Source organism: Rhipicephalus microplus, chromosome X (genome assembly GCF_043290135.1).
Source record: "Rhipicephalus microplus isolate Deutch F79 chromosome X, USDA_Rmic, whole genome shotgun sequence".
Taxonomy (NCBI): domain Eukaryota; kingdom Metazoa; phylum Arthropoda; class Arachnida; order Ixodida; family Ixodidae; genus Rhipicephalus; species Rhipicephalus microplus.
Genome location: NC_134710.1, coordinates 371,478,436 through 371,504,198, shown reverse-complemented (window position 1 = coordinate 371,504,198; position 25,763 = coordinate 371,478,436). Strand labels below are relative to the sequence as shown.

The 25,763-nt window shown below is 43.8% G+C and overlaps 1 protein-coding gene across 1 annotated transcript; it reads right to left on the bottom strand.

The window, feature by feature from the left end:
* Nucleotides 1-16,453: 16,453 nt before the first annotated feature.
* Nucleotides 16,454-24,843, bottom strand: LOC119171747 (sterile alpha motif domain-containing protein 3). The gene is made up of 9 exons (XM_037422574.2): nt 23,232-24,843; nt 20,335-20,444; nt 20,027-20,257; nt 19,875-19,959; nt 19,011-19,157; nt 17,373-17,597; nt 17,067-17,241; nt 16,859-16,932; nt 16,454-16,772 (listed from the first exon to the last, which is right to left on the bottom strand). Exons 1-9 carry the CDS (start codon nt 23,373-23,375, stop codon nt 16,503-16,505), a joined length of 1,461 nt encoding a protein of 486 aa, XP_037278471.1. The 5' UTR covers nt 23,376-24,843; the 3' UTR covers nt 16,454-16,502.
* Nucleotides 24,844-25,763: the final 920 nt, after the last annotated feature.

Genomic DNA, 25,763 nt, shown 5'->3' with positions numbered 1-25,763 from the left:
GTGTAATAATTTTGTTTTTCGTGATAGTGGAAGTGGGACCACGAGTAGGTGTGGGCTAGGTGATTTCCGGCAAAGATGAAAGTAAACACGGAGGCCACGTTGTAGGTATTCGATACTCATGTAGGCGGGCGTTGTAAACAGGTTTCAGCAACAGTGTTCCTGTGTTTAGGGGCGAAGCTTTAAGCCGTGGGTCGTGCGTCCTCATTGTATGTAATTGGTAGCCACCTGTCATTTAGTTCTTGAAACCTATCTACATGGCGGTACTTGTATATCATGAAGATATAACGAAAAGAGGCGACATGGCGGTTCTTAGATTGTTCAATAGACGGATCGATGGGCCGATGGACATACATACATACATACATACATACATACATACATACATACATACATACATACATACATACATACATACATACATACATACATACATACATACATACATACATAAATACATACGTACATACATACATACCTACATACATACATACATACACACATACATGCATGCATGCATGCATGCAGACAGACGGACGGACGGACGGACGGACGGACGGACGGACAGACGGACGGACGGACGGATAGATGGACGGCCAGATGAACGCTTCACCCCACTCATATTTGTTCACTGCGTGAATATGCTGAGAAGTTTTTTCTTCTGGCAGGGCAAGATTTGTAACAAGTGATCTAGTTTATATACAAAATAAATACGCGAGATGCCCTGAAAGGTTTTATTCCGTATGGATCCAATAGAGTGTTATGGAACTGCGTGAACAGGTTGCATGCAGTTTGGAGGTCCACATTTGAATTTCGGACCGCGATGACGGAGAAACTGCAACCACACGCACCGTTTGCACTAGAAGAGCGGTCTCTGAGCTCCGTCACGCGCGAATTTCCCTTCACATGACTTCAATGATGGCGCGTCGCACAAGAGACGTTGTACCACGCTAGTTGATCCTGCTGGCCAATATTTCTTCGCGTGTGATGTGTGGTGTTCATCTGATTCTTTGAATTTTAGCTTCTCAAAGGTGTAAGACTTGAATGTTAAAGGACCACTCAACAGGCCCCATACCAAAGTTTAGTTAGACCATGGAAGTTGTTATGTGTCCAATGAGGAACATTTTTCCACAAAAAAATTTGAATTGGTACATTAAGAGCTGAGAAAGCTGTTTTTTTTTTCGAAGTGGCGTGAAACGATGATTAGAGGAGGCGAGCTCGAAGCCCTTGCCGCTCTTCCGTGTAGCCTTCGCAAGCCAATTCTCTTCCCTACTCTCTCCGGCATCCGACCAAGAGGTCACGTGCACATGGCGTGCCCGAATAAGCCCAACCCCCGCGCACGTTAGGGGCGTTTTTTTTTTGTTCTGTTGTGACCATCGATGCTTTTAGTTTGACTGCCTCTGATGCGGGATGGTTTAGAAACGCTGGCTTAGACGCCGTAGAATAGATGAGCGCAATAAGTGCGCGAACGCATAGGAGCGTTCCATGGCTGTCGTCTGCTAAATGCGCTGACCACGGGGATATGAACGCATGCGAAACGCTGACACATTAGCCCCGCATATCGTTGCACTTCACAGGAAAAAATACAAAAAACGCTCACAGTCCCTTATTGTGTCTCATTTTTCATCTCGAGATTTATTAATCTCTTTAATCAACAAATACGTAAGCTACGCATGTCGTGTTAATTACATTTCGCCATGTCATGTGCCCCTGCTGGCAACGTCAGAGCACAGTTGTCTACTTAGAGGACCAACGTCACTGCATTGCCGTGTAGGTAAGGCCATTCATACGAGCATGCTGCCAGGCTCTGCCACTCAAGCGACCAATTGGCTTTTGCAGGCCTAGTCACATGTACTGTTTTATTTGAAAAAATAAAAGGTATTATTATTATTATTGTTATTATGTCATGCCCTCATTCTCCGAGTGCGCACCCGCAAAAAGAAAGGGGAGCAGATTCATATTGAAACTTGACCCATTTGCTTGGGGCGTAGCGTTGCAAAGTTTGGCAGACGTGATCGTGAACGCCTCATCTACACACATTAGGCTTGTCAGCCCAAAATTGCCAAACCTGGTGAGTGGCTCTTTAGGGGAAAGCTTTGAACATACTCGCGATGGCTTATGCTCGCGAAAACCGGGCCAAGACTGGGGTTCACAGGCCCGAGCCCATACAGGGCTCTAGCTTTGCTCTTGTTCTTTGTGCGGGTGTTTGCACGCACTGCTGTAAATATATGGCTACCACAAACCACTGCAAAGTTTGGTCAATACTTTCCCTTGCGGGGAAGCCCAACTCTCCGAATATTCTTTTTCATTGCACTGGTTTGGTAAACCTGCAAGGTGCTGCCTCAGTTGCGCGAAGGCAGAGAATGTAGAAATCGCGAGGCTAGGTAATGACAGTATCACAATTGCACCAGACGGCTCCACACTGGTGATTTATACACGCATCGAGATATATGGTCACGAGATACGACCTAACATCGTCTTGTAAGGTACGTGCGTCGTCTCACGCTGCAGGGAACGCATGCCATTGAACCAGCAACGACTGCACTCTATATAAGCACCTTACGACGTCAGCACCTTTCAGCCGGCGAAGACAGTGCTTTCCCCTCTTTTCGTCCTTGAGAACGCTCTTTATTCGTCTTCACAATAGTTTCTATTGATCTTGTGTGTTATTTATTTGCGTTCTTCACGCGCTTACTACAGCAGCGCTCTCAAATCATTTGATTACATATTTATACGACTCAAAAGCGACCGGTGACGTCCCACTGAAGGCCGATAAACATTGACACCACCCGGAATAGGGTAATACAGCAGCCGCAAGTCGTCACACGTCATGCCAATTTTCTCGAGGTCATCTTTGTTGGAGCTCCTCCTAAAATCAATCTCCATTCCCAGTCTTAATTCCCACAGTTTAGAGCAGGCACGTAGCACTTTTCGCGCCCCGTGTAGACGTCCACGCCTTGTTCGATGGACAGGCGCCGCAAGGTCGCGCCCAAACAAAGTGCCTCCAGAGCTCTTCCCAAACACTTGAGACAAGGATGGACAAAAGGGCAATGAACAATAACACGTACCCGCACTAAACAGTCAAAAGACGTGTACGTGTTGCCACCTTCGGCTGTTTAACGAATGCGTTTTCTGCACCTAGAAACAATAATTAGGCCTCGGAACGTCGAGTGCACCAGCCCAATCATTTTTTTTCAAGCTTATGCGTCTACCCTACCACTGTTTATTGCGCCCCCAAACAAGGAATGAGCGAAAATTGGAATTAAGAACCAAATTAAAACAAACGCAATGGTCCCTATACCAAATCGAATACTTTCTCGAATAATTTTTGAATAGAACAGTGAACGTTTTCAAGAGACGTGTAAATTTCAACAACTTTTTTTTTCAACGAATGCTTTCTAAAGATAATAAATTGCATGATACTATATTTAACAAACTAATATTACGAGAACTATACAAAGCTAAAGCCCTTTTTTCATAGTATACAGTGGCAATTACAGGCTTGTATATAGGTACTTTAACTGGAATAATAGTTCATTTACATTAGTAGTGATAATGGTTTTTGTCACCGATTTTAGCATAATCCTTACGCTTAAAGGTGACTAACGTTTCGTAAAGAACATCATAAATCTCATGAAAATAATAGTGGAATGAGGGAAATATTCGCGTCGGCACCCCTGGAGTTTAAAGCATGACGTTTTTGATCACGTGATTAGTAAAGCTTCAACATACACTTAAAAGCCTCAACTGCGTCTGTCTCGGCAATCCGTTAATTAAAAAAAAGACATGACTTTTTGACCTTCCATCGTAAAAATATTCAGTGAAATAAATATGCACAAACCGATTGTATTATCGAACGAATGCAACACTAATCAATTTGTTGTATTAAAGTTTCTAATATTCGCGCAGCCTTAAGATGTAAACTCTGCAGTAATATGTATCCATATGCAGCAGAAGTGATCTTGACAACAATAACTTCAGATGAATTAGCACTCTTTCAGAAACTTAAAAGAACACCCAAGTTAAGTTTTAAACCCACCAAAGTTACTCCCTCTCCTTCTTGACTGTTCTGAAAAGTTTTTTTTTCAATATTTTTTGGTATTTGGCCTAAGCGGGTCAGTTGTGTTCTAAGAACAGTAAACTGATATGGAAGGACAATTGATCAGTCTAAGATAAAGTGCCCGACTACTAGTATATAGGTGAGTGTGAAGGTGAATATCGTGCATGGAGACAGTTGTTTTTGCCTCAAAAAACTTCACGTAAATCCCGCTGGATATTCAGATGCGGGGTAATGAAGATGCAGTGCTCCATGTATGCCAAAATATTTCGTTACTGTTTTCTTCTACAGAGGATATGCTCTTCGCGTTCACAGGCGCACACACACAGACATGCACGCACGCACACACAAGGACAAAGGGAACATTTTTTTAAATTTATCTTTAGGCAGGACCATATGTGCTCATTACGCTGTATAAAAGCCCCAGCAGATCAAAAGCAACGTGTGAATCAACTTCATGCGAAGCAGTCGGTGCATTGCTTTTTACGCCGCGTATTTTGCTTGAGGTAATCGTTACGTATAGATCGATAAAATTTAATGACGGGAATCCATTGCCGGAGCCAATATTTCGCGGCTATCACACCCAGAATAAGTACAAGCACGAAAAACCATGGCCGACGCTGCCCATGGTTTTTCATGCACATCACTTGCTAAGGACTAACGTTTAATTCAGCCCCACTGCCCTCAGACGCACGTTGGTTCTGCACTACGACATCGCAGCATGTCCGTGCGGGATTAATGACTTCCAATAGCTGCTCAAAGAACTAGGCATCGTTCAAGAGGTGAGCGGCATAGGAGCGTATCAGATGTCGCACGTCTGGCTTCTTAACCTGAAGACAGATGAGGCCAAGACGACACTTCTGAGCACTGGCCTACTCTCCGTGGAAGACCGGCCCGGCGTCGTCGTCGACCCAGAGAGGCAAGAGGTGCGTCTCAAGTTGCATTGGGTAGCCTTTGACGTCAACGCAGTGACGGTATGGCGTACTTTCCGGGAGTACGGTGAAATGAAAGAAGTCATAAGCGACAAGTGTAGAGACGAAGACTTCGAAGAAGTTGAGTCAACCACAAGATTCGTTCGGCTATTACTTAAGGAAGGCATTACTACGGATAGCATACCCCACCAGATGCGTCTCGGGAGCGGCACGGCCCGGGTGGTCGTGCCAGGAAGAGCGCCGCTGTACCTGCGTTGCCGGAACACTGGACACATTCGTCGCGACTGCAGGGGGCCCAGGTCGGTTGGTTGACATGCTTTTTGGTATGAACAGGCGGACTGTACTCGTTCCTACGCCAGTGCAGCAAGTCGAGCAAAAAATGCTGACCACGCTGAATTGTTGATGGGTGAAGAGGAAGCAGAGAGGGCCGCCGCGTTGGAGTCAGCGGTGGAGGCGTCTTATGCAGTGGCGACCAGTGAGAGAGAGAGACACCTAAGCAAGACACAGATAAAATAACGGTTATGGACACTCCAACTCAACGGCGTTCGACTCTGACGGAAACCCAACGCAAACCTGAACCAGTCATCGGCCCCGACGCTACTTCGCACATGGATACAGTCGAAACTACGCCTGTAAAGCGACGCCTGAATGAGGGAGACGCGGCGTCCCAGGAGCGTCCGACCCAGCAAGATCAAGGGCAGTGGCGAGTGGCAGGCTCCAAAAAGTCTCGGGGTGCTCGCCGCCTGCGTTCGTCGTCGCTTTCACGCGGCGGCGATGGGGTGACCCGTTAAGCGTCGGCCGGAGAGTGAGTTAGGTGTTGGTAAGGTAAGCGTCGTTCGCTCGGCTTTTTCTCATCACGATGGCGACGATTAGATTGGCGACGCTAAATGTACGTGGGCTTTCTACCAAACGGCGGCAAAACCAGCTTTACCGATTGAATATAGAACAAGATCTAGACATTGTCGCTGTACAAAAAACTAAAATAGAGAGTGAAGAGCACACTGAGCGAATGGTACTGCCTTTCACGAGACTGTTCGATGTGTGCGTTTGTCACGCGGTGGGTACGTCTGCAGGGTGCCTCTTGTTAATGCGGCAGAGCCTTAATGCGAAAGTGGAGTCCGTAACTACCTGCGAGGCGGGTCGTTTTATTATATGTGATTTATCCTTACCAAGAGAAAAATGGAGAGTAATCTTTGTGTACACACCTATTGTGATTCAAGATCAAAAGGAGTTTTCTAAGAAACTTGATGTGTATTTGAAATGTGAACGTAGACTAATTTTGGCAAGGGATTTCAACTGCGTTTGTTCGAGTATAGATAAATCAAGTTTCAGGCCATACAGAGATTGAAGCACTGCCATTCTAATCAATATGGTGGTGAAGGCTCAACTATAGGACGTGGGTGAATGTCTTTGCAGTGGAAAAGGGGTTACGTTTACCCACTTTCAGCGTTCAAGCCATGCTAGACTTGATAGAGTATACGTGTCTTCTGAAATCATTCCTTCGTGCCATGATTACAGAGTTACACCTGTTACGTTTAGGGATCATTGTTTGGCTTCATTCTCAGTGGGTAAACATAAAAGGAATAACAAACATTTCTCTTGTGACCTCTGGAAATTTAATGTAAAGCTATTAAAGGACGATAAGTTTAATCGCGCTTTTTTAGAGGGCATAGAAGACTTAACAAATAGAACACTTGAATCCTGGGGACATAAGTGGGAAATATTTAAACAGACCTATAAACTGAAAGCACTAGAGAAAGCCAGTATCCTGAGACATGCTGAAAAAGAACTTGAAGTGCGCTTGCGTGAAAACTTGCAACAGTTAGTAGCGGAAGAAAGTACTCAGGCTCGGACATTTTCAGAGGAAATAAACAGAACTAAACAGAAGCTAGAGTTGATAGACCAAGAACGTTATCGCGAAGCATTGATTTGAGCTCGAGCGGAAAACTTTGTAGCGGAAGTAATGTCAACAAAACAAGCTGTAGGAGCTGAAAAGAGACATACCTGTAAAAGTGAAATAAGAGAAATAGAACATAAAGGAACAAGGTACCATACGAAAGAAGCAATAGCGGGTGCGTTTTTAGAATATTACAAAGAGTTATTCACACCAACCAGTGTACACGCAGATCGTTTAAATAGTGATTTCATTTCAATAATGCCAAGACTTGATGATGAAAGGAAGGAAATTTTAGAATTGCTTATAATAGAGCGAGAAGTTGAAAAGGCAATTGATACGTTAAACAATGATAAGTCTCCAGGATCTGATGGTCTGAGTGCTGCAGTATACAAGGAATTCCAACATGTAATTTTCCCTATTTTGTGGGAGGTATATAACGAGGCTTTCAAGTGTAAGCAACTTCCACCATCGTTCTTGTCAGCCCACATGGTCTTAATACCTAAAACAGAAGATCCCGCGAAGTTAAGAAGTGTTACTGCATATATACCAATTAGCCTAACTAATGTTGACTATAAAATATTGATGAAAATATTTGCCAGAAGACTCTAGACAGTTATGACAAAAGTAATTGGGTCCCACAAAACTTGTGGCATAAAGGGAAGAAAAATAATGACCAACATAAATATAGCACGATCAATCCTAGAAAGTTGTGACGCTATGCATCTCAATGTTGCCATGCTTCAAATTTACCTCGAAAAGACATTTGATCGCGTGCCGCATGACTTGCTCCTTTCATTACTTGAGCACATTAACGTAAGAAGTTTGATTAGCGACCGAGTGCACATGGCTTACACTGGATGCATGACCCGACTGGTGATAAATAAAACTGCGGGTGAGCGTATACCTGTGCTGTGGTCAGTGAGACAGGGGTGTCCACTATCGCCCCTGCTTTTTGCTACTTTTATTGAACCTTTCTGTTTAAGTGTAATTAATAACACTGCAATAAGCGGCTTCAAAGTGCATAAAGCTGAGGTTAGCCTCCTTGCGTACGCAGACGACATTGCAGTTTTCTGTACAAATTATCAGAGTATAATGCATGCTGTAAATGCCGTGAAAACTTTTTGCCAGATGAGTGGTAGTGCCGTGAACTGGATAAGTGTCTTGGCTTCTGGCATGAGGAAGTGGACATCATGCCAAGAATATTTCTAAACGATAAATGGCAGGAAACACCAGTGAAGTATTTAGGAGTGCCGCTGGAGTTCTATCACGACAGCGAACCGTATTGGAAAAAAGAAACACAGGCATCGCGCAATGATGTGGAAAAATGGAAAGGCTGGGGTATTTCGATATTCGCACGGCCCACAACGTGCAACTTGTTTCTGGTGAGCAAGCTGTGGTACGTAATGCAGGTTTTGCACTGCAGTAGAATAAGTGCGCAGAAAATACACAGAGTATTTGCAGTTTTCATTTGAGGCTCTGTATGGGAGAGATCAAGATGCACAAACCTCCCCAGAAAAGTTTGAAATGGCGGACTCGAATTAGTTCATTTGTACATAAGACACTTGTACATAAGGCAATCGTTTTCTTTTTCTGCGTTATGTAGATGACCCTTTTTGAGAACTTTTATAAAACTTAGCTTATTTTGAATGCTGCTGGAATTTCTCGTATCGTCATCAAATACGCAAGGACCAATACAAGGGTAATTGAAGGAAGTTGTTTCGTCTTTCCACTTTTTGTCAGTGAGATTTTTGTTAAAGTATCTGGCTGAAGTACCACGTAAAAAAATGTATAAAGACCTTGTCAATGTTTTACTGCCTGTACCATTGTACCGTCAGCTATATTGTGCAGGCCCAGGACAGGATGTTCTGAAACGTGTTAAAAGAATGCTTGTAGCGCCAGGGGTCAAAACTTTTTTCTTTAAATTACATACTGGTACCTTACCTCTTAAATCGTGGTTGCAGGATACGGGAATATTCGTGCATCGAAGCACAAATCGCCACTTGTGTAATAAACTGGAAACAATTGAACACGTGTTTACAGATTGCTGGAGCGGAATCTTTTTCTGGGACATATTGCAAAGAACCTTGAAAAAAAGAATTACCGTTAAGTCCACACGGCACCCGTTTTCTTTCGGTTAAAAACGGGGCAGGTGTGCCTTATGATCTAATCATGCTTCTGGGCATGCACAGTATATGGAAAGCCCGATGTGCCTTTGAAAACACGAATGTAGAAGTGCTATCTGTGCGCCAATATTTTTGCTAATCTATGTGCCATTTTCTTGAAGAGCTGAAGGGCCAAGAGGATGTACCAGATTGGATGGGGCGCATTGAGCGATTGTTATGAATGCCCAAGTATTGATCAATAGTCATCTAAAAGCTGACGGTACCTGAATGAATTCTGTGGGTGTATTTTGTGACGCACTTGTATTTTGACAAATATTTAAAATTTGAACAGTGTTGATAGGCAATAAACAATACGTAAAAAATAGTGAACTTGTTTGGTCTATGCATTTTTCGCATTCATGTCACACCCCACTTCTTTACCAAATTCGTCTAATTGTAAGACATTGATTAGCGAACATTAGCAGTGAAGAAATAATATGCCAAAATGAATGATTGACTAATTTTTTTCTTGAACCTTTAAAAGCTACTACCAATGGGTGGTAATGGCTAGGGTAGTAACAGTTACTAACTGCTGGTGGTAACAGCAGAAGTAGTGACTGTTACCACTCTCGCCGTTACTAACTGTGCTTACTACCAGGGTTGTAACATATGTGACAAACCATTACTACCCCAAAGTTAGCAAGTACTACCACCTTTTTTCTAAGAGTGCACAACTACGTTGATGACTACTCTGAGCGCGGCTGCAGGGCTAAGGCGCCTCGCCGCATGGGACCCACCTTCTCGTATATATTGGCCGAGCTTTGGCGACGCCAAAACGCAGCGGTAGGGTGCCTTCGGTTTGGCCGGGTCCAGCCCATGCTCGTAGGAACGTTGCTGCATGCGGGCCGCTTTATCGTATTCGCCCAGCCTCCACGGCCCCACAGCGCCGTTGTATAGTGCCCTCGGGTCGGCCGCGTGCAGCCGCACTGTAAGAAAAAGCTATCCGAGTTTGGGGGTTTTGCGGCTCGTGACCTCTGAAAATGGTCTCGCGTTAAAAATTATTATAGCTTGTGTAGGAGCGATAGCGGGTACATGGCATAGTTTTACCACAGCCTCTGAGGCACATAGTAAAATGATGTCACAATTCAGTTTTACCTCGTGGGGAGTTTTCTATCACGTGATTTTTAACCTGTGTTTCAGAGTTTATTACCACTTGACGGCAAGCGGCAGCTGCATCGGCGGCTTTTGCCCCGTATCCTCCAAATGACGCTCGCAGTGAATCAGGACGGTATGCAAGGACCACAGATTTTTTTTTACGTAGTTTGGTATGGCATCGTCGCGCCTCATGAATGACCTCGAGTCAACCCACTTTCACTAATACTGGGAGCTGGGAGCATCATAAGCACAACGCGCGAGGAAAGCATTCTGTGAACAAAAAAAAAAAAAAAAATAGGGGGCGGGGGGTGCACTCCAAGAAAAAAAAAAAAGAAAACCTGCTGGCAAGTTGTCCTGCATATTTTCGCAAATCATCGGCATTTGCTGTGTGGTGACCCTGGAGACAGACGGCGTTAAAAGTTCGGGATCTATGTGTGTGGTAGGCGCTGATCTGGTTGAGCTGATGGGTCTCATGAGTTTCTAGCAATCGTGCATGACCTAGCGTGAGCCTCGGAACCTGTACGTCGTGGATACCTCGTTTCCGGACCAAACAGTGAAGAGCTGCCATCGATAACACAATCAAGCTGATGCCATCGTCCGTGGTTCCTTCCTGGAGAGTGACCAGTTACAACTTCGAAGTGATAAACAAGAGACTTCACCATGTCGTCAGCAATCAGTCAGCCTGTGGTCAGTGCGAGTCTGTCGCCCGGGCAGGTGAAAGAAATGCCAGATATATTTTGTTTCACAGAAGACAATGTCCGCTGAAGTAAAGTGCAGCTGAAATGGTCCACCCCATGCGCCAAATGTTGTCAAACATGTAGCGCGAAGACGAGAGTCGATATACGAGGCAGACGGATCCAACAAGCGGCTCCCGGTGAGCACGAAGAAAACCCTGGCGGTAGACTGTCTCTTTCGTTGGAAGTACATACATCGCCCCGTCCCCGTAAGACTCCGCAGATAGCGGAAAATGCACGCACCCAAGTCCCATGACCTTTCATTGTGCCTTTGTGTTGTTCCTTCCACAAAAGAGCAAAAACAGTTCACAACTGGCTGAAAAAAATAAAAACCACGAGCTGTCGTCAAAAAAGAGAAAAACTGTGATTGTCTACCATGTTTTCATATCTTGTTCTCAAGTTTTCATCAGCTACCTCAATAATAGACCACGCACTGCAACTCACAGTATTTTGAATTCTGTTTTCACCGCTTTTACATCACTGCAGACATCATTGGCAAAAACTTTTGACAACATATTATAACATTTGGTGCTCTACGTGTGGTTTTTATGGCATTAAATTATGACTCGCAAGCTGACACTATCAAACCTCGCTTATTGTGTTTACCACAGCAATATATTGCAAATTGATAAGTGTTTCAAAGCGTCCATCGATATTGTTAAAGTGAAGTGACTATACAGCCTCATAACATTGAGATAGCAAAGTGCATTCATTTTATGGTAATTTTTGATGCCACAGCTCTATTCGGACAGTTACTTTATTATACTTCAAAAACAAGCGCTACAACTCAAGCAAGTTGACCGCAGCGGATGTATCTTCCACTTTCACTCATCCTGGTTGCTTTGCGCTGCCTCAGGTGAATACACAGCCTTACTTGTGCAGAACTTGATGTCATTTTTCAGAAATAAGCGTTGCTTGCATGCCTACACGATTCACTTGGTCCTCTTGAATGAATATTAGGTTTTAGCTTTAAGAGGGGACTTCTGAGTGAACAAGTTGTCTGTCCAGATTGTGATTTCTTTAAGGTGCTTTTTAAAAGATATAAGGGAGCTCATAAACGGACTACTCTAGTAACACAAGTTCTCATGATCCGGAACATACTCCTTTAGTGCAGTTGTATATGCATGTTCATGGCTTAGCGACCCTTGAATAGCAGCCCTGCACTGCACACAGTCAGTTTTATTCAAAATTACTTTCAGAAGAAATTCACTTATATGATGCAAAATGCTGCACTCTATGGAAGTCAAAGCTTAAATGAAAAGAATTTTTCTATTATCAGAAATTCTAGCTCATTCGCTTCAAAATCCTTGCCAGCATCAAGTGCTTCAGTGTGATTTTAGAGTCTGTAAAAGCACATGGGCATGTGAAAAACATCTTCACATTTTTCGCACTTTCATATGCTCTCGCACCTATTGCCCTGTGCTTTTTACGCACTAAGCAGAGTCTCGGTGGATTCTGCTTGACTTTGTTTTCCAGGATGTACCGAGGAAAACGAGCCTATACGGCGGCTTGTAGGCGCATTGGTACGTATTGCCAAGACCGCGATAGGCGGGTTTCTTCCGCGACGTTATGTTTCGAAAAAGCCGAGAAAATGCACCATTTGCCACTAAAAAAGGAAAACTTCAATGATTGCTGTGTGGAGTTTAACGTCCCAAAACCACCATAAAAATATGAGAGACACCGTAGAGGAGAGCTGCGGAAACTTCGACCACGGAGGGTTTTTTAACGTGCAACCAAACACAAGCACATGGGCGTACAACATTATCGCCTCCAACGAAAAGGCAGCCACCGCAGCCTCGATTCGATTCCGTTACCTTCGGGTCACCAGCTGAGTACCTTAACCACTACACCACCGCGGCGGGTCAAGAAAAGAAAACGAAAAAAAAAGCTTACAAACAGCCGAAAAACAATGACAGCTATGTTCATCTAGCGGATAATATACCAAGCAAAAGGCAAATAGTAAATGTTGTGTTGCCACCTACGAAACAATGTCAAAAATAAACATTATCTAGACAGCCGCGAATTCCCCTGTCAAAGCGCGTCTGGCCTCGCCAACCCAGCCGGGAGGTTGCTGCAGGCGAAGCCAATGAAATAATAATAAAAAAAGAACAAGTGTTGGCTTCTTTTCAAAAAAACAGGGGCGGTGAGAAAATACTTTTTGACAATGATTTTACGGGATGCGTGAACAAGCGCAAAACGTACATATTTGCACAACTGCAACTTCTCTATGACAAGCGATGAAGAACACACTTTTTGAGCTATTCAAAAAGAAAGAGTTTGATACGCATGTACACAGCATGCAAATGAACGTGTATTGCCCCCGGTGCATTGGTGATGGCGATTAAGCCCGATCGGGATCAAATTTTGAAACAGCTAGTGATTGGCGTCCTTCTGCAGCTGGCGTAAGAGAGTCAATCACATAAGACTCGATCGCGATCAAAGCGCCCATGTGACAGCGCTTAAAATATAACTCACGAAACGCTCAAATGACATACCTTATGCTGCACAAACACTAACGAACGGTTCAAGGGTAGCCACTTATCGCGCTTGAAGCCATAAAAGTCGCCCTTTTGTATCTTTCGGAAGTCTAAACATCCTATAACCTTTTCGCTAGTGGTTTGTGCACTGTGGCACGGAAATGCCGGTCATTTTGTCCGAGAAAACGCGGCGAACGTGTCTCATTCAACCAGCTGTGACGATACGGGGGGAGCTCAATGGCAGCCGCGGATCGGAAGGTGGCACTCACCCCTTCAAAGAGTGAGTCCACCCTGCAAGGGGCCGCGTGCACCGAGGAACCACACGAGAGACGCGCGTTGCCATGTTCACTCTCCAAAAGATTGCGACTGTACATGGCTCGATAAAGAAATTTGTCGTAATTGCTGGTCTATATCGTGCAGTTTGACAAATAGGCGATTTCATTGCGCCTTTATAGCTTGCCAATTGCGCTCGCGAGAGAAAAGGATGACCAAGAAAAAAAACTGAGGAATTGAGGTTGTTTTATTAGTCGAATAATGTACTTGCAATGAACTTTTTTTTTAAACTTCACAGTTGAAGAAATAGTGATATAGTTTTCCATGAGCCCAATAGCACATTAGTTCAAAAACTTTCTCTGCCCAATCATGAAAAAAGACAGCGTTTTCTTGCTTTGCGTGTCGCATTCACCATTATTAAAGGCGAAGGCGCGCCGGTCGTGTGCTATCAAAGGCAGTCCGAAGTCACAGGACCAGCTATTTACGTATTCTCTGAGCCAGTTCATCCCTGAAATGGCACGCCAGTAAAGAGGACATAAGTAAATAAATGAACTACGGAGGCACGTACTAAATCACCAAGGAAATGTGACTAATGCCTCGTCGACCCGCCAATGCGCCGAAATAAACTCAAGCCTCGATAGCAGTCTGCCTTCGCGACTGCCCAGTTACGCCCTTCCCCTAACATTTATGGCACTTGACCAAAAAATTGAAGCAGACGACAATTTAGCCAAGTGTCAGATAAACCGTAAAATTTTAGCTTACGTTGAAATACATAAAACTATCTGTATTCGTAAAAACATTGTGAAGGGTGCTTGTTTTTTTATTTTATTTGTTTCACCTAGAAAAGCTTCAGTTGTACCGCGGGCGTTTATTTATAAAAGAATAAGTTCTCGACCCCAATCAATTCTAACTTTCGCGACCGATCTGATTTCACTATTGTGTACTGTCAGACATAGGGAAATTTCAACTACACGCAACATAAGGGATACCTATACGCATGTTCGTGGTCGATATAGGTGCGCGATGGGCGAGAAAGGGGAAATACGATGTCACGTTGTCAGCATACCTACAGCAGCAGGTGTCGCTGCCTTGAGGTGATAAGGGATCTTTGTGGTAGTATCCGGTCACTCGATACCTGACGATCACCTGACGAGGGCTCATAGAAGCTGTACCAAAGCTAGTTTGCGTATATTCTAGCTGCTGGTCTGTGCTTGAAGACAACGCCATTTGGGAAATGGAAGAAAAGCACATACATCGTTTCTGCCACGAAGAAATTCGGGGCGTAAACTGGAGACCAACCCGGTTGGCGGCGGCGGTGCCCAGTTCATGCGTGTGCTCTGTTTGTGGCGTTATACCGATGTGGCGGGTGAGGCTGCCGTGTTCGCACGTCCTCTGTCCTGTTTGCCACGACGCCAGCTCCAGCCGTGGTGCCGGCCAGTGTCCCTTGGATGGGGAGCCATTTAGGAAAAAGGACAGCGTCAACGTTCACTTCCCCGGCAAGGAAGCACGCAATTTTAAGGTCAGTAGAAGTGTCGTGTGTCTTATTTTTTGTGCGTCGCTCTGAACGGTGAAAGTGGCCCATATTTAATTTCATAGGTTGGCGTTGATTTGGCTTATTATATTGAGTGTAGTGTCTCCTTTCTAAACTGTTTGAAGCAGGTAGCGGAGATTGGGGGCAGGAATTGTGTTTCAGTGTAACCTATAGCTCGCCATACAAATCTCTGTGGCGGGCAAAATTTGAGCTATCGGGAGAGCATTGTAAAGATCACCACTAAGCCTCTGATGACTGCTTGCGGAGAGCTGGACAGCACGCACTGCGCACTCGCGCAATGTCGACGCGCGCATACACTCAGTTCAGCGACGTCTGCAGGCTTGACTAGGGCGTCCCAGCGGCAGCCGGCGCATGATGCGACAAGCTGCATTTCGCACCGGTGAGATTACCCAGACTCCATCGCATCAACGTCGACAAAAGTTCTGAATTGCGCACGCTTCACGACAATCAATTGTACACTCTTAAAAAAAAAGTAGTGCTACTTGCTACTTTTGGGTAGTAACAGTTTGTCACATATGTTACAACCCTGTTAGTAACGGGAGTTAGTAACGGCAAGCGTAGTCACTGTTACTACTCTTGCCGTTCCTAGCAGCAGCTAGTAAAAGCAAGGGTAGGAATCCTTACTACCGTTGCTGTTACTAACAGCAGGTAGCAACAACAAGGGTAGTAACTGTTACTGGCCTTGCCATTACTACTTCCTGTTAGTAACGGCATATGTAGCAATAGTTACTACTACTCCCATTACTATAATATGGTTGTAACATATGTGACAAGCCGTTGCTACCCAAAAGTAGCAAGTTCCACTACCTTCTTCCAAAGTTACGAAGCTAATATGTTAGTAATCGATGCTACGTTCTTACTAGCTACGGCTGGTATGGAGGTACGACAGACTCTTCGAATACACAATTGTGTGCACACCAGGTTAGTTGAATTGATTATTCTGATGGCCATATTTTACCGAGAACATTGTAGCTGTAATGAATGCGACGAAAATGCGGGTATATATACCAATAATATAGATATGCACTATACATATAAAATCAGAATAATTGCCAATGTATTGCATCATGGTATTTAGCACTTTTTCTTGGAAAACACCTGGTTCTGTTCCACACTGCGAAATATATTATCATGAAAGACACTACGAACACACCTCCAAATTCACTGCTGAGTGTCAACGGCCGTATAAAACCACAGGTTTATGCGGCTGACATTGTCAGGAACAAAACAATGCATTGTTCCAAAAGCCAGGGAGCAATGAAATATGCCACACAGTGCATTTTTATATGAAAACATTTATTGATAACACACGTCTGTAGGCATAACTTAAGTTGCCTTTTCAAGCGATGATATTTGCCGTATGACTAGCGGCATCTGCTTTGCACTTGTCGGCAAGCCACAGAAATGTTCAAGTAGAGTGAATGTTTTTTTGTTGGCGCCACTGTACTTGACATCGAATATCCAGTATATTTCCATAAGCGCCGTCATACCTGCAATTACATCAAGCACCTCTACACTAAGCCCTTCAAAGCTCGCAACTATGTTTGTAGCTTCAGAGGCATTTTTGCCCTTCAGCGAAAGGGCAGGGTAGGTGTCCTGTAAAATGAGTAATACATAAAATCAGCATCACTGATGAAAAGTATACTAGCTGATATAAAAAAAGGTAAAGCAAATAAGCTCACCGGTCCCTGCAGAAATCGCGGCTGCTCCTTTAGGAGCATGGGCAGCAACTCGACAATGCCAACGGCAAAGCGATCTGTTGACGAAATATTTTTAGGCACATCAAACTTTCACATATAAGGGCATTGACAGTAATACTCCTATGAAAATGACTTATAAAAGTTTGGAAATTTGGGAAAACTGGAAAAGCTGGCAAGCTTCTACACGTACATTTCTTTTCGTCACCATCCAGTGCCTCGACTTCTTCTTCAATTGCTTTCACAGCTTCCTTCGCGCAACGACGACACTTCGCAAGCTCAAAACACCGGTCTCCATACCGGTTTATAAATTCCAGGACCTTTTTTTCTAAGTTAACGCCAGTGAGAGCAATGAACTCCTCATGAAGCTAGAACGACAAAAAAATTGTACCGAATCACCAACAAATTTGCAACTATCGATAACATAAAAAAACTCATTGTTAAGTTCTCTCACATACATTTCTGCAGCAGGATCAAAACCACAGCTGTTTCTGCTCACCATTTCAGCCTTTGCCAAAGCAGGGTATTTCAGCACCACATCTGCTGTTGATGGCCTCATTTCCTTCATCCACTTCTGTCTAGATGGTCTTGTCTGCTCCATAGAATCACCGAGTTTTTGCATGTCAGGAATAGGCCGCTTGATTTCTTTCACCATGTAGTCAATATGGCTATTAATTGTAGCCTCATCATGCTGAGAAGCGACATGTTGGGAGAGATCTACAATCTAATCAGCAAAAAAAAGATGGTACTGCACAGTGAAAGATCACGACAAATGACATGAAATAGGCAGACATGAAAACTCAACTTTTTGCTAGCTCAGTTGAAGAATGTTGGCATTTTTTTGAACTGGACATGTGTAGAGAACTCAATTACAGGGTTGACTTACGTAAGAGAACTGAAGCAGTGTGTACTGATACCATCTTGCTCTGCGAGTGTGTCATAAATTATGTTAATATCAAAGTTCTCACAATGATTCTCTCCAATGTCGACCACCTCGGCACTTCACCACTTCCAAATTTACACCTTGTGAACCAGCATATCGCAAATGTGTGTGTAAAACCAGTGAACCACGCCTCCTACCTATATCAGAAGGAGTCTGAAGAGGTAACACTGATTTTAAATATTGCCAACTGCGGTGTCGGTGTTAGAATACAAGAGTTGTTGCCTTTATATGTATGTCATATATGTAAAACTTTGACCAGATATTAGTTAGTAGTGCTTGTTCTTTCATATAAAAAGAAAGTTTGAAAACTTGAAATTTCGAACCTAATATGTATCTTGCCTCCCCCCCAAAAAAAAATGTTCACCTCTAAAAAGCTTCTGGAAAAACATTGGTTTATGTATAGTTACATGGTGTAGTCAACAAATAAAGAGCAATAAGGAGCTTTTCTAATGTAGAGGACAGACAGATATTGAAGCCAAGCATAGCATATGGGCATTGTTTATGGTGGCCACTGAAAGGGCATTAATTATCGCTGGTTGGAGCTTTCACATCACATGCTCACTGAGCTGCAGTAGTTTGATTTCACCTGTCCACTTATTTCAGTACTCATGCGAGTTTAATAGTTGAATCAAAGGATTGTCAGTCACTTTCAGTGATAAGTATGGTGCAAAATGTAGAACACAATATTTAAAGCTGGAATGATGCATGATGTCAATAACAAGCTGATACCGAGCAATAAATCTACTACTTGCTAACCAAGGAGCATGGAATCAGCCAAGTCGGGAACCTAGCTACAAAATGAAGAAAAGAATGAGGAATCGAGCAACATGCCCGCGGCACTTGCTGAAACGCCGAGTTTTAAACATACAGGGACACATAGAAGTTTGATAGAGCGTTACCATCTTGACTCAAATAATAGAGCCTTGCATGAAAACTGTGAAAGTTGTTGTTTTGTTCTCCATAGGAGATAAGATGATTTTTTTGTTTACCAAATTTATTTTGTCTTATTTTGCATTTACTATACTTTAACTGTCAATATGGCCCTGAAAACTTGCCTGGCTTCTTAATGTGTTGATATGAAGAGGTTATATCGTTAAAAACATGAATAATGTTTTACTTCAGTAGCTCACACATAAAATAAGAGTGACTTCATAGTTGAGTTCTATGTACCAGTCCATTTGACGTTTCACTTACCACATGGCAGTGCCGCTTAGTATTGGTGCTTTCTTCTAAGTCTTTGCGTTTTCCGTAAGCTGCTCTCGCTGCTTGAACAGCTGGAACTGTGCACAGAGACTTCCTCATATATGCGAATTTGTATTTCAAGGAGACTTTCCATGAGTCCTGGAAACAACAATTTTTTTTATTATTTCAAATTTCCGCACAGTGGACACTGTCCTCTTTGAACATGGTCACTTTTGAAGCAAATGATTCTTTGGGAACCTTGATACACTGCTTTTAACCTGCTATGGGGCAGAAGCAGATTCAGGTGACAATACCTGGCAAATTTAGCTGTTCCTAGTAATATCAGCATATCTGTTGTATTTTAGCTTTATCTGCTCATTCCAAACTCCGGTTCCTGCATTTTATGTATGTGCTGGAGCCATGCGGCATGGCGAAGATCGTGGCATTTCAGTCGCAGAACTGAGCTTGTGTGAGCCTCTATTCAAGCTGTGATTAGAAACTACATATACCATTAGTGGTAATATTCAATCCCCAGAAGCGATGCATTACATCTGTATTTATCCTCTTAAACCGGTGTTAAAGCTTATAACCAGGGCCAGTTTTTAACTTTATTAATGCATGATATGAATATATTGGCCATGGGCACCTAGTTGATGATTATTATCAAACCCTCAAGTTAATGTCTGCCATTATCAGAGTTCGATGAAACGACTCTAAGAACATGCATGGCAATTATTCAAATGTAATAAATATGGGGTTGAAACTTCTTGAATGCTCTCCAAGAACAAAATAACTTGAAGGGCACCTGCAGTCTAGCTCACCAACATGTATGACATCCCAATAAAGTTATAGGAATGCCATTGCTTTAGTGCTTACCCAGCCTGTGCCAATAGTGTCCCTTAGCACTGGATATTCCAACACGAGAGATTTTGCAGCTGCTTCGTAGAGGCTTCCTGGATAGCTGTAAAAAAGAGCAACTTTAAAACCTGTACTGAATTAAACACATGCAAATACATGCCTATACTTACACTGTTATAGTCATGAGATGATTTGCAATCCACCCTACAATGCGGGATTTAGTGTGACTGGACACTTTTCCTGGTTGTGTCCTTTCAATCGCATCCTTAATATCTAAGGGCACAGGTGGTAGCCTATAATCATTTTCACAGCAGGCAAGCTGCTGACTAGGTGACTGCTCATTACTTTCAAGGGTCTTGGGCAGGCTACCTTCATGCACTGCTGTCACTTTGTCAGTTGTGCTGAAAACAGAGGCTAGTAAGTGATGCAGTTTTCCAAAAGCAATATTAAACTTGGCACCTGAAATTTAGGTACTGACCTGCAGCTCATTAAGAAGTTTTCACTGCACACAAGCCTGATTTTATCTTTCTCAGAGAAGACATGGCCAGCTGGTGGGTCCACAAATTCATCATGTCGGACGTTGTATACCTGAAAGAGATTCAGATGTGATGTTCAAATTCCCATAAAGTTACCTCAATAGGCACAGAACCTGAAGTAAGCAGACTACCAATGTTATATTCAATAGCACCCTAGAATCACTTTACTTGTCCTGTTTTTTTTTATTATTATCATGATGCCGTGTGTATTGTCGAGAAACCCTTAATGTATGTATTGTAAAGAGCATTGTAAATTACTCGTCTGGACATTCGGTATCAGTAAGTTCAGATTTGTGAAATAGTGACAATTAAACTTGTGAAATTTCACTGTTTCATAACATCAATTAGAAATAAACAAAAGCATTTAATGATTGCTGTACTAGCAGAAGATAATCACTGTGCTACAACGAAAAACCACACTCACAGTATCTGCTATCTATAAAATACTGTATACGCTAATGGCACAAGTCTTCATTCAATAGACCATGGAGCCTTATATTTTCGCACGTTGAAGGAATTATTAGGCTGCATTTCTTGCGTGCGCTAAGCTGAAGCAAATTTTTTAGCTCTGTTGTTATCTCTGTCGTCAAACTTTTCTTCTACAGTGTATCACAATTTAGAAATTAGAAATGGCTCTAGCCAAGTTCGTAGAGATCTCGACGTTTCGGAACCAATTCGGTATTTTCCTAAGGAGATGACTATATTGGTCATGGAAGCATCTCCCCGTCTTGTTTGACAATGGCCCCTGCTTTCTCTTTCTCTCGCGTATCGGAGGCTGTGAACGTATACAGAGGGAATTGTTCCTAACGACCGGTTCATGTTTACAGGTGTGTTCTGAATGTAACAGCATTTGAACAAGAGCCTCCTTCATAGATTCCTTTCTGTTTCAAGAACAGAAGCGATGTCGAAGTCGATCTTATGATCGTGCTTCTCATATTACTCTGCAAGAACGCTATGCTGCACTTCTATCTTCCAGACTGTTTCTGGGAAACACTTTCTCTGACCTATGTAGCTGGCTTTACCTGGCAGCTATCACCTTTACAAAAATGGCTAAAATTCAAACTGTGTTTCAACATCCAACACCACCGCTTGGCAACACCATAGTTTTTTGCAGAAGCGAAATCATGCGCTAATAAATACAGTGTTGATAGCCCATTAATGTTTCGAGTGCACACATTTCGGCAATGAAATAGCTAAATAGAGATAAAGGATCCGTCGCTATTCCATTGGTAATTTGAATACTCACACACCTAATAATTATTGATGATTTCACTACACAAAGCAACACAATATATCAAAGAATACAAAGCATTAAACACACCTAACGACACCTGCGAGACAGAAATGCCGACCGTGGGGCAAACGTACAGCATTGGTGAACAAGCATCCAGAACACAAGACTGCGCGCGCACGCACGCACGCACGCACGCACGCACACATACACACACGCACACGCACGCACACACACACACACACGCACACACACACACACACACACACACACACACACACACACACACACACACACACACACACACACACACACACACACACACACACACACACACACACACACACACACACACACACACACACACACACACAACACTTTACGCTAGCTTTGAGAATTTTCAGTTTCTGACGAGCATACCTGGGAGCACAGCTGGCGGTCCCCCCGCCCCTCACCCTATTGTCAATTAAGACGTAGAAGGGGGTCGCCATGTTTGCCCCACTCATTGACACAATAGGGAGAGGGGTGCTGAGTTTCAGAAGGCAGCGCAAAGTCAGCCAGGGTAGTATGCAGATATCTTTTTCAGAGGGGAGGGCACGTTTCTGATCTATAGTGGGTACCGGGCAGGTAAACGTTCATTTTGTTCTGTGTAGGCAGAGCGAAAAAAAATTTCGGGGTGGGGGGAGAGAACGTGCCCGGCGTGCAACCTTCACCCAGCCCCCCTCTTCAGAGGGGAACCCTGCGCATGCCGATGCTAACAAGCAGCTTCTGCACCCACGCTATTTTCACTATGGAAGATACATGCAGTAACCACAGAAATTAGCCTATTCCATGTCCTTCGAAATTGATAATAAGTCTTTCTTGTAGTCCAATTTTATTGATTTCATGTTTTACGTGCGGTACAAAAGTCTTACTTTTTTTTGCTGATCTCCTTACATACCTAACCTCTTAACATCCTAGCTATGCCTTTATTCGTGAACAATCTCGCTCAATTTGAACACCAGGAAACGAACTCAGCGACGGCCACTCATCTTACCAACGCCGTGTCTTGGTGCATTGCCTGCTCGATAACTGGATGACCAAGCGCGCTGCCCCACTTTCCGCTAATGAAAGTTCGTGCGTGCCTCCGAGAGACAGATCGAGTGCGCATTTTTTTTTACCATTTTCACCTCTCATCCTCTACATCTGTCATTCCCACTTCCCCATCCTCGGTGCAGTGTTGTTGAGTTGACCTCCGAAGTGAGCCACAGTTACGAGGCCACACTTATTTCTTCACTTTTTTTTTAAAACCACCCCGATAGCCGATTCGCACCATTACATTATCGCAACACAACCACTGCGAATGCCAGCAAAGGGTGGTTGCGCGCCGCCGAAGCGGAGATTAAACCTGGTTTACATCTCCCATCAGCAACTCCGAGACCACGTGCACGCTTCGCGGGCCGACAGCTCCAGTGAGAGAGCAGGGCAAGAAAAGCCCCACGCTTCGAAAAGCGCGAGCGCATGCTTGGTAAAACTGTTGAAGCACGTGCTAACAACGGAATATAATCAGTACTGTTTGGGCCACTGTCACAATGCAATTCGATGCACTTCAGGATAGAGACAACATACCTCAATCCGGCATGCTTGCAAAGAATGGCCAAAGTCTGTCGTCTTCAAGGCTTCCAAAATGTCCGCCTCCGTCGGTCCACGAGCAGAAATAATCTTCTTGCGGCCTTGAAATGACACCAAATATTGGAATTCCGGCGGCTCCATGAATACACAAGCACGTGGGCGCGGGAGGAAAGCTGCTGACACGTTCACACTGCGACAACCTGCTCTTTGCCTGGCTAGCCACCCTAGCCTGGCTCAGCTTCCGTCGATGTGTGCGCCCCCTGCCGCGTTTCAGTAATCAGCGCCTCCTGAAGGTAACTATCACAACGACGCTGTCTGTTGTTAAAATTTTGAATCTTGAAGACCATTTGGCTCTGTGCAGCGGAAATTTGTCCTGTCTGAAACCTGTAGCTGGCATGCGAAGGTAATAAAGAACATTTTATTCATTATGCCGGTCCAGTTGGGGACAGCGAGTGAGTAGAAGGGCATGAAAAGAGAACAAGTTCTCCCCCCCCTTTTTTTTTCCTGGTCTCTTCTCTCGCTTTCTTATTCCCATTTCATCTCTCCACTCTAGTCTATTATCCCCCTTCCCCAGTGAACCACTGCTCAGGTGTCGCAGTTGGCGGCAAATATTTGCGGGGTTCACTTTTCCTTTCTTTTCCGATTCTGAAAACCACTGCCCCCCCCCCCCCCCCTAACGTTCGACACTGTAACGCGCCACCACCTTCCATGTTTATATAGCTTACAATTATGCGCTTAACCAGATGGACATTGGTACAAATAAGTAAGACCACCACAAAGAAGCTAACTCAATTCAATTTGTGTGCATCGAGCGCACAAATTAATTAATTTATATTAATTCTCTGCTGCATGACTCGCTCGTGTAGGCAGATGCCACGTCCGTTTTAACGTGAATTTACGACGACAGAAGTCATGTGCAGCTACCACTTCGCTCAATACTAATTAAGCAGCGGTTGTGTTATTTCAGATAGTGTGATGCAGCTCCCCACGTGTTGTTTTGAAAGGTGTGAGACACAGTTTTCAAGGCCACTCGTAAAAACAAACTGCTTCAAGCATAATGTAGGCAAAGAATTCTGTTATCTCTCGGCCATTCGATGAGAACTTGAATATGTTCTCCGAGCACGTGAATGAAGTGCTAAGATTTCATTTATCGTGGCCATTGAGTTCGTGACAAAACAATCACCGGTGTCAACATCATTTATTCTACAAGCGATATTATGTCACTTCCGCACGGTCTCACTCCGAGAGAGACTCTAATGGAGTGATTGTGTTGCATGTAGGTAATATTCACTATCAAAACCTGTGTGAGAAATTTTTTTTGTTGCTTCAAGGTCTTGTTGTTCTGTTAGGAAAGATATACATACATTGGCTGAAGGAAAGAAGTGAAAACTGAACGGCTCGTTTTTCTTTGTTCGACAGAATATTAATGAGGACTAACAGACAATGATGCCAGAGATAGTATAGGGAATGTTATTCGTAGTTATTGCAATGTAAGTTTGACGAAATAAAAGTGGACGAAAAGGTAACTTACCGCAGTCAGGGACCGAACCTTCGACACGTGCGATGCTCTATATATAGAGCAGAAGTTGGCACAGCGACGGGCCAAATGGAAGGGGGGGGGGGGCTTTGCGAGCAAAGGGATAATGTAAAAAAACTGTAAAATCATGTTTATTTTAAGCACGCGTCATGAGGTTCCAATTAAACATTGGTTACTAAAATGCATTTTAGGCCAAAACTGCCTGGTCCTTTAAGTATACGAAGAAATAAGGTTAGAAGGAGAGGGGGGGGTGGACGTCCTGCCGGGGCCACATATATAGTAGTGCCTCGCGGGCCGCAGGTTGCGAACCCCTGCTCTGGAGCATCGCATGCGTTATTCGAAGGTCACAGGTTTGGTCCCTACCAGCGGACTGCTATCTTTCCATGCCATTTTCTTTCTTTACATGTACATTGCAATTACTTCTAATAACACCCTCTATATATTTCTTGGAGTCATTGTCTGTTAGTTCTAATTAAAATCATGTTAGTTGACAGAATAATGGGGCGGGTGGCTGCCTTTACAAAGCTCGTCGGAGATATGACCATATATAGTTTAGCTAGACCACTGCGACGCATTTAATCAGGATGGCCCCGGCATATCGTACAATTGAATGGTATCCAGAGGACCGCTGAATCACACTAAAGAGTTCAAACATATCGGGCGCGTATGTCTTCTCGATCTGCAGTTGTCCAATTAATGTTTTATTATTCTTCTTAGAAAGTATTCCCAACCTCCGCTTCTTAAGATGGCACACTGTCTGCCATATTAAACCAGTACACTGCAGCGTCGAATCGGCATGCATATTCCATCGGCATATTTCACTAGACCAAAAAAAGTGACACTTTTTGGTTGAGATCTCGGTTTGTGCTCCGAAACACGGAGCCCAGAGTGGTCTATAGCCACTCTAGACCACTCTAAGTTACTGTGACCATTGTGCCAATAGACAACTGAGGTGGGTGTACGTGGGGCAACCGGGTTGGTGTGTAAAAATG

Excerpts from the sequence above, each read along its gene's own strand:
- LOC119171747 (XM_037422574.2), bottom strand. The coding sequence starts at position 23,375 with ATGGAGCCGCCGGAATTCCAATATTTGGTGTCATTTCAAGGCCGCAAG. Across the intron at positions 20,445-23,231 it reads TGCAAGCATGCCGGATTGAG|GTATACAACGTCCGACATGA; the intron begins GTATGTTGTCTC and ends AATCTCTTTCAG. Across the intron at positions 17,598-19,010 it reads CTAAGCGGCACTGCCATGTG|ATTGTAGATCTCTCCCAACA; the intron begins GTAAGTGAAACG and ends TTTGCTGATTAG.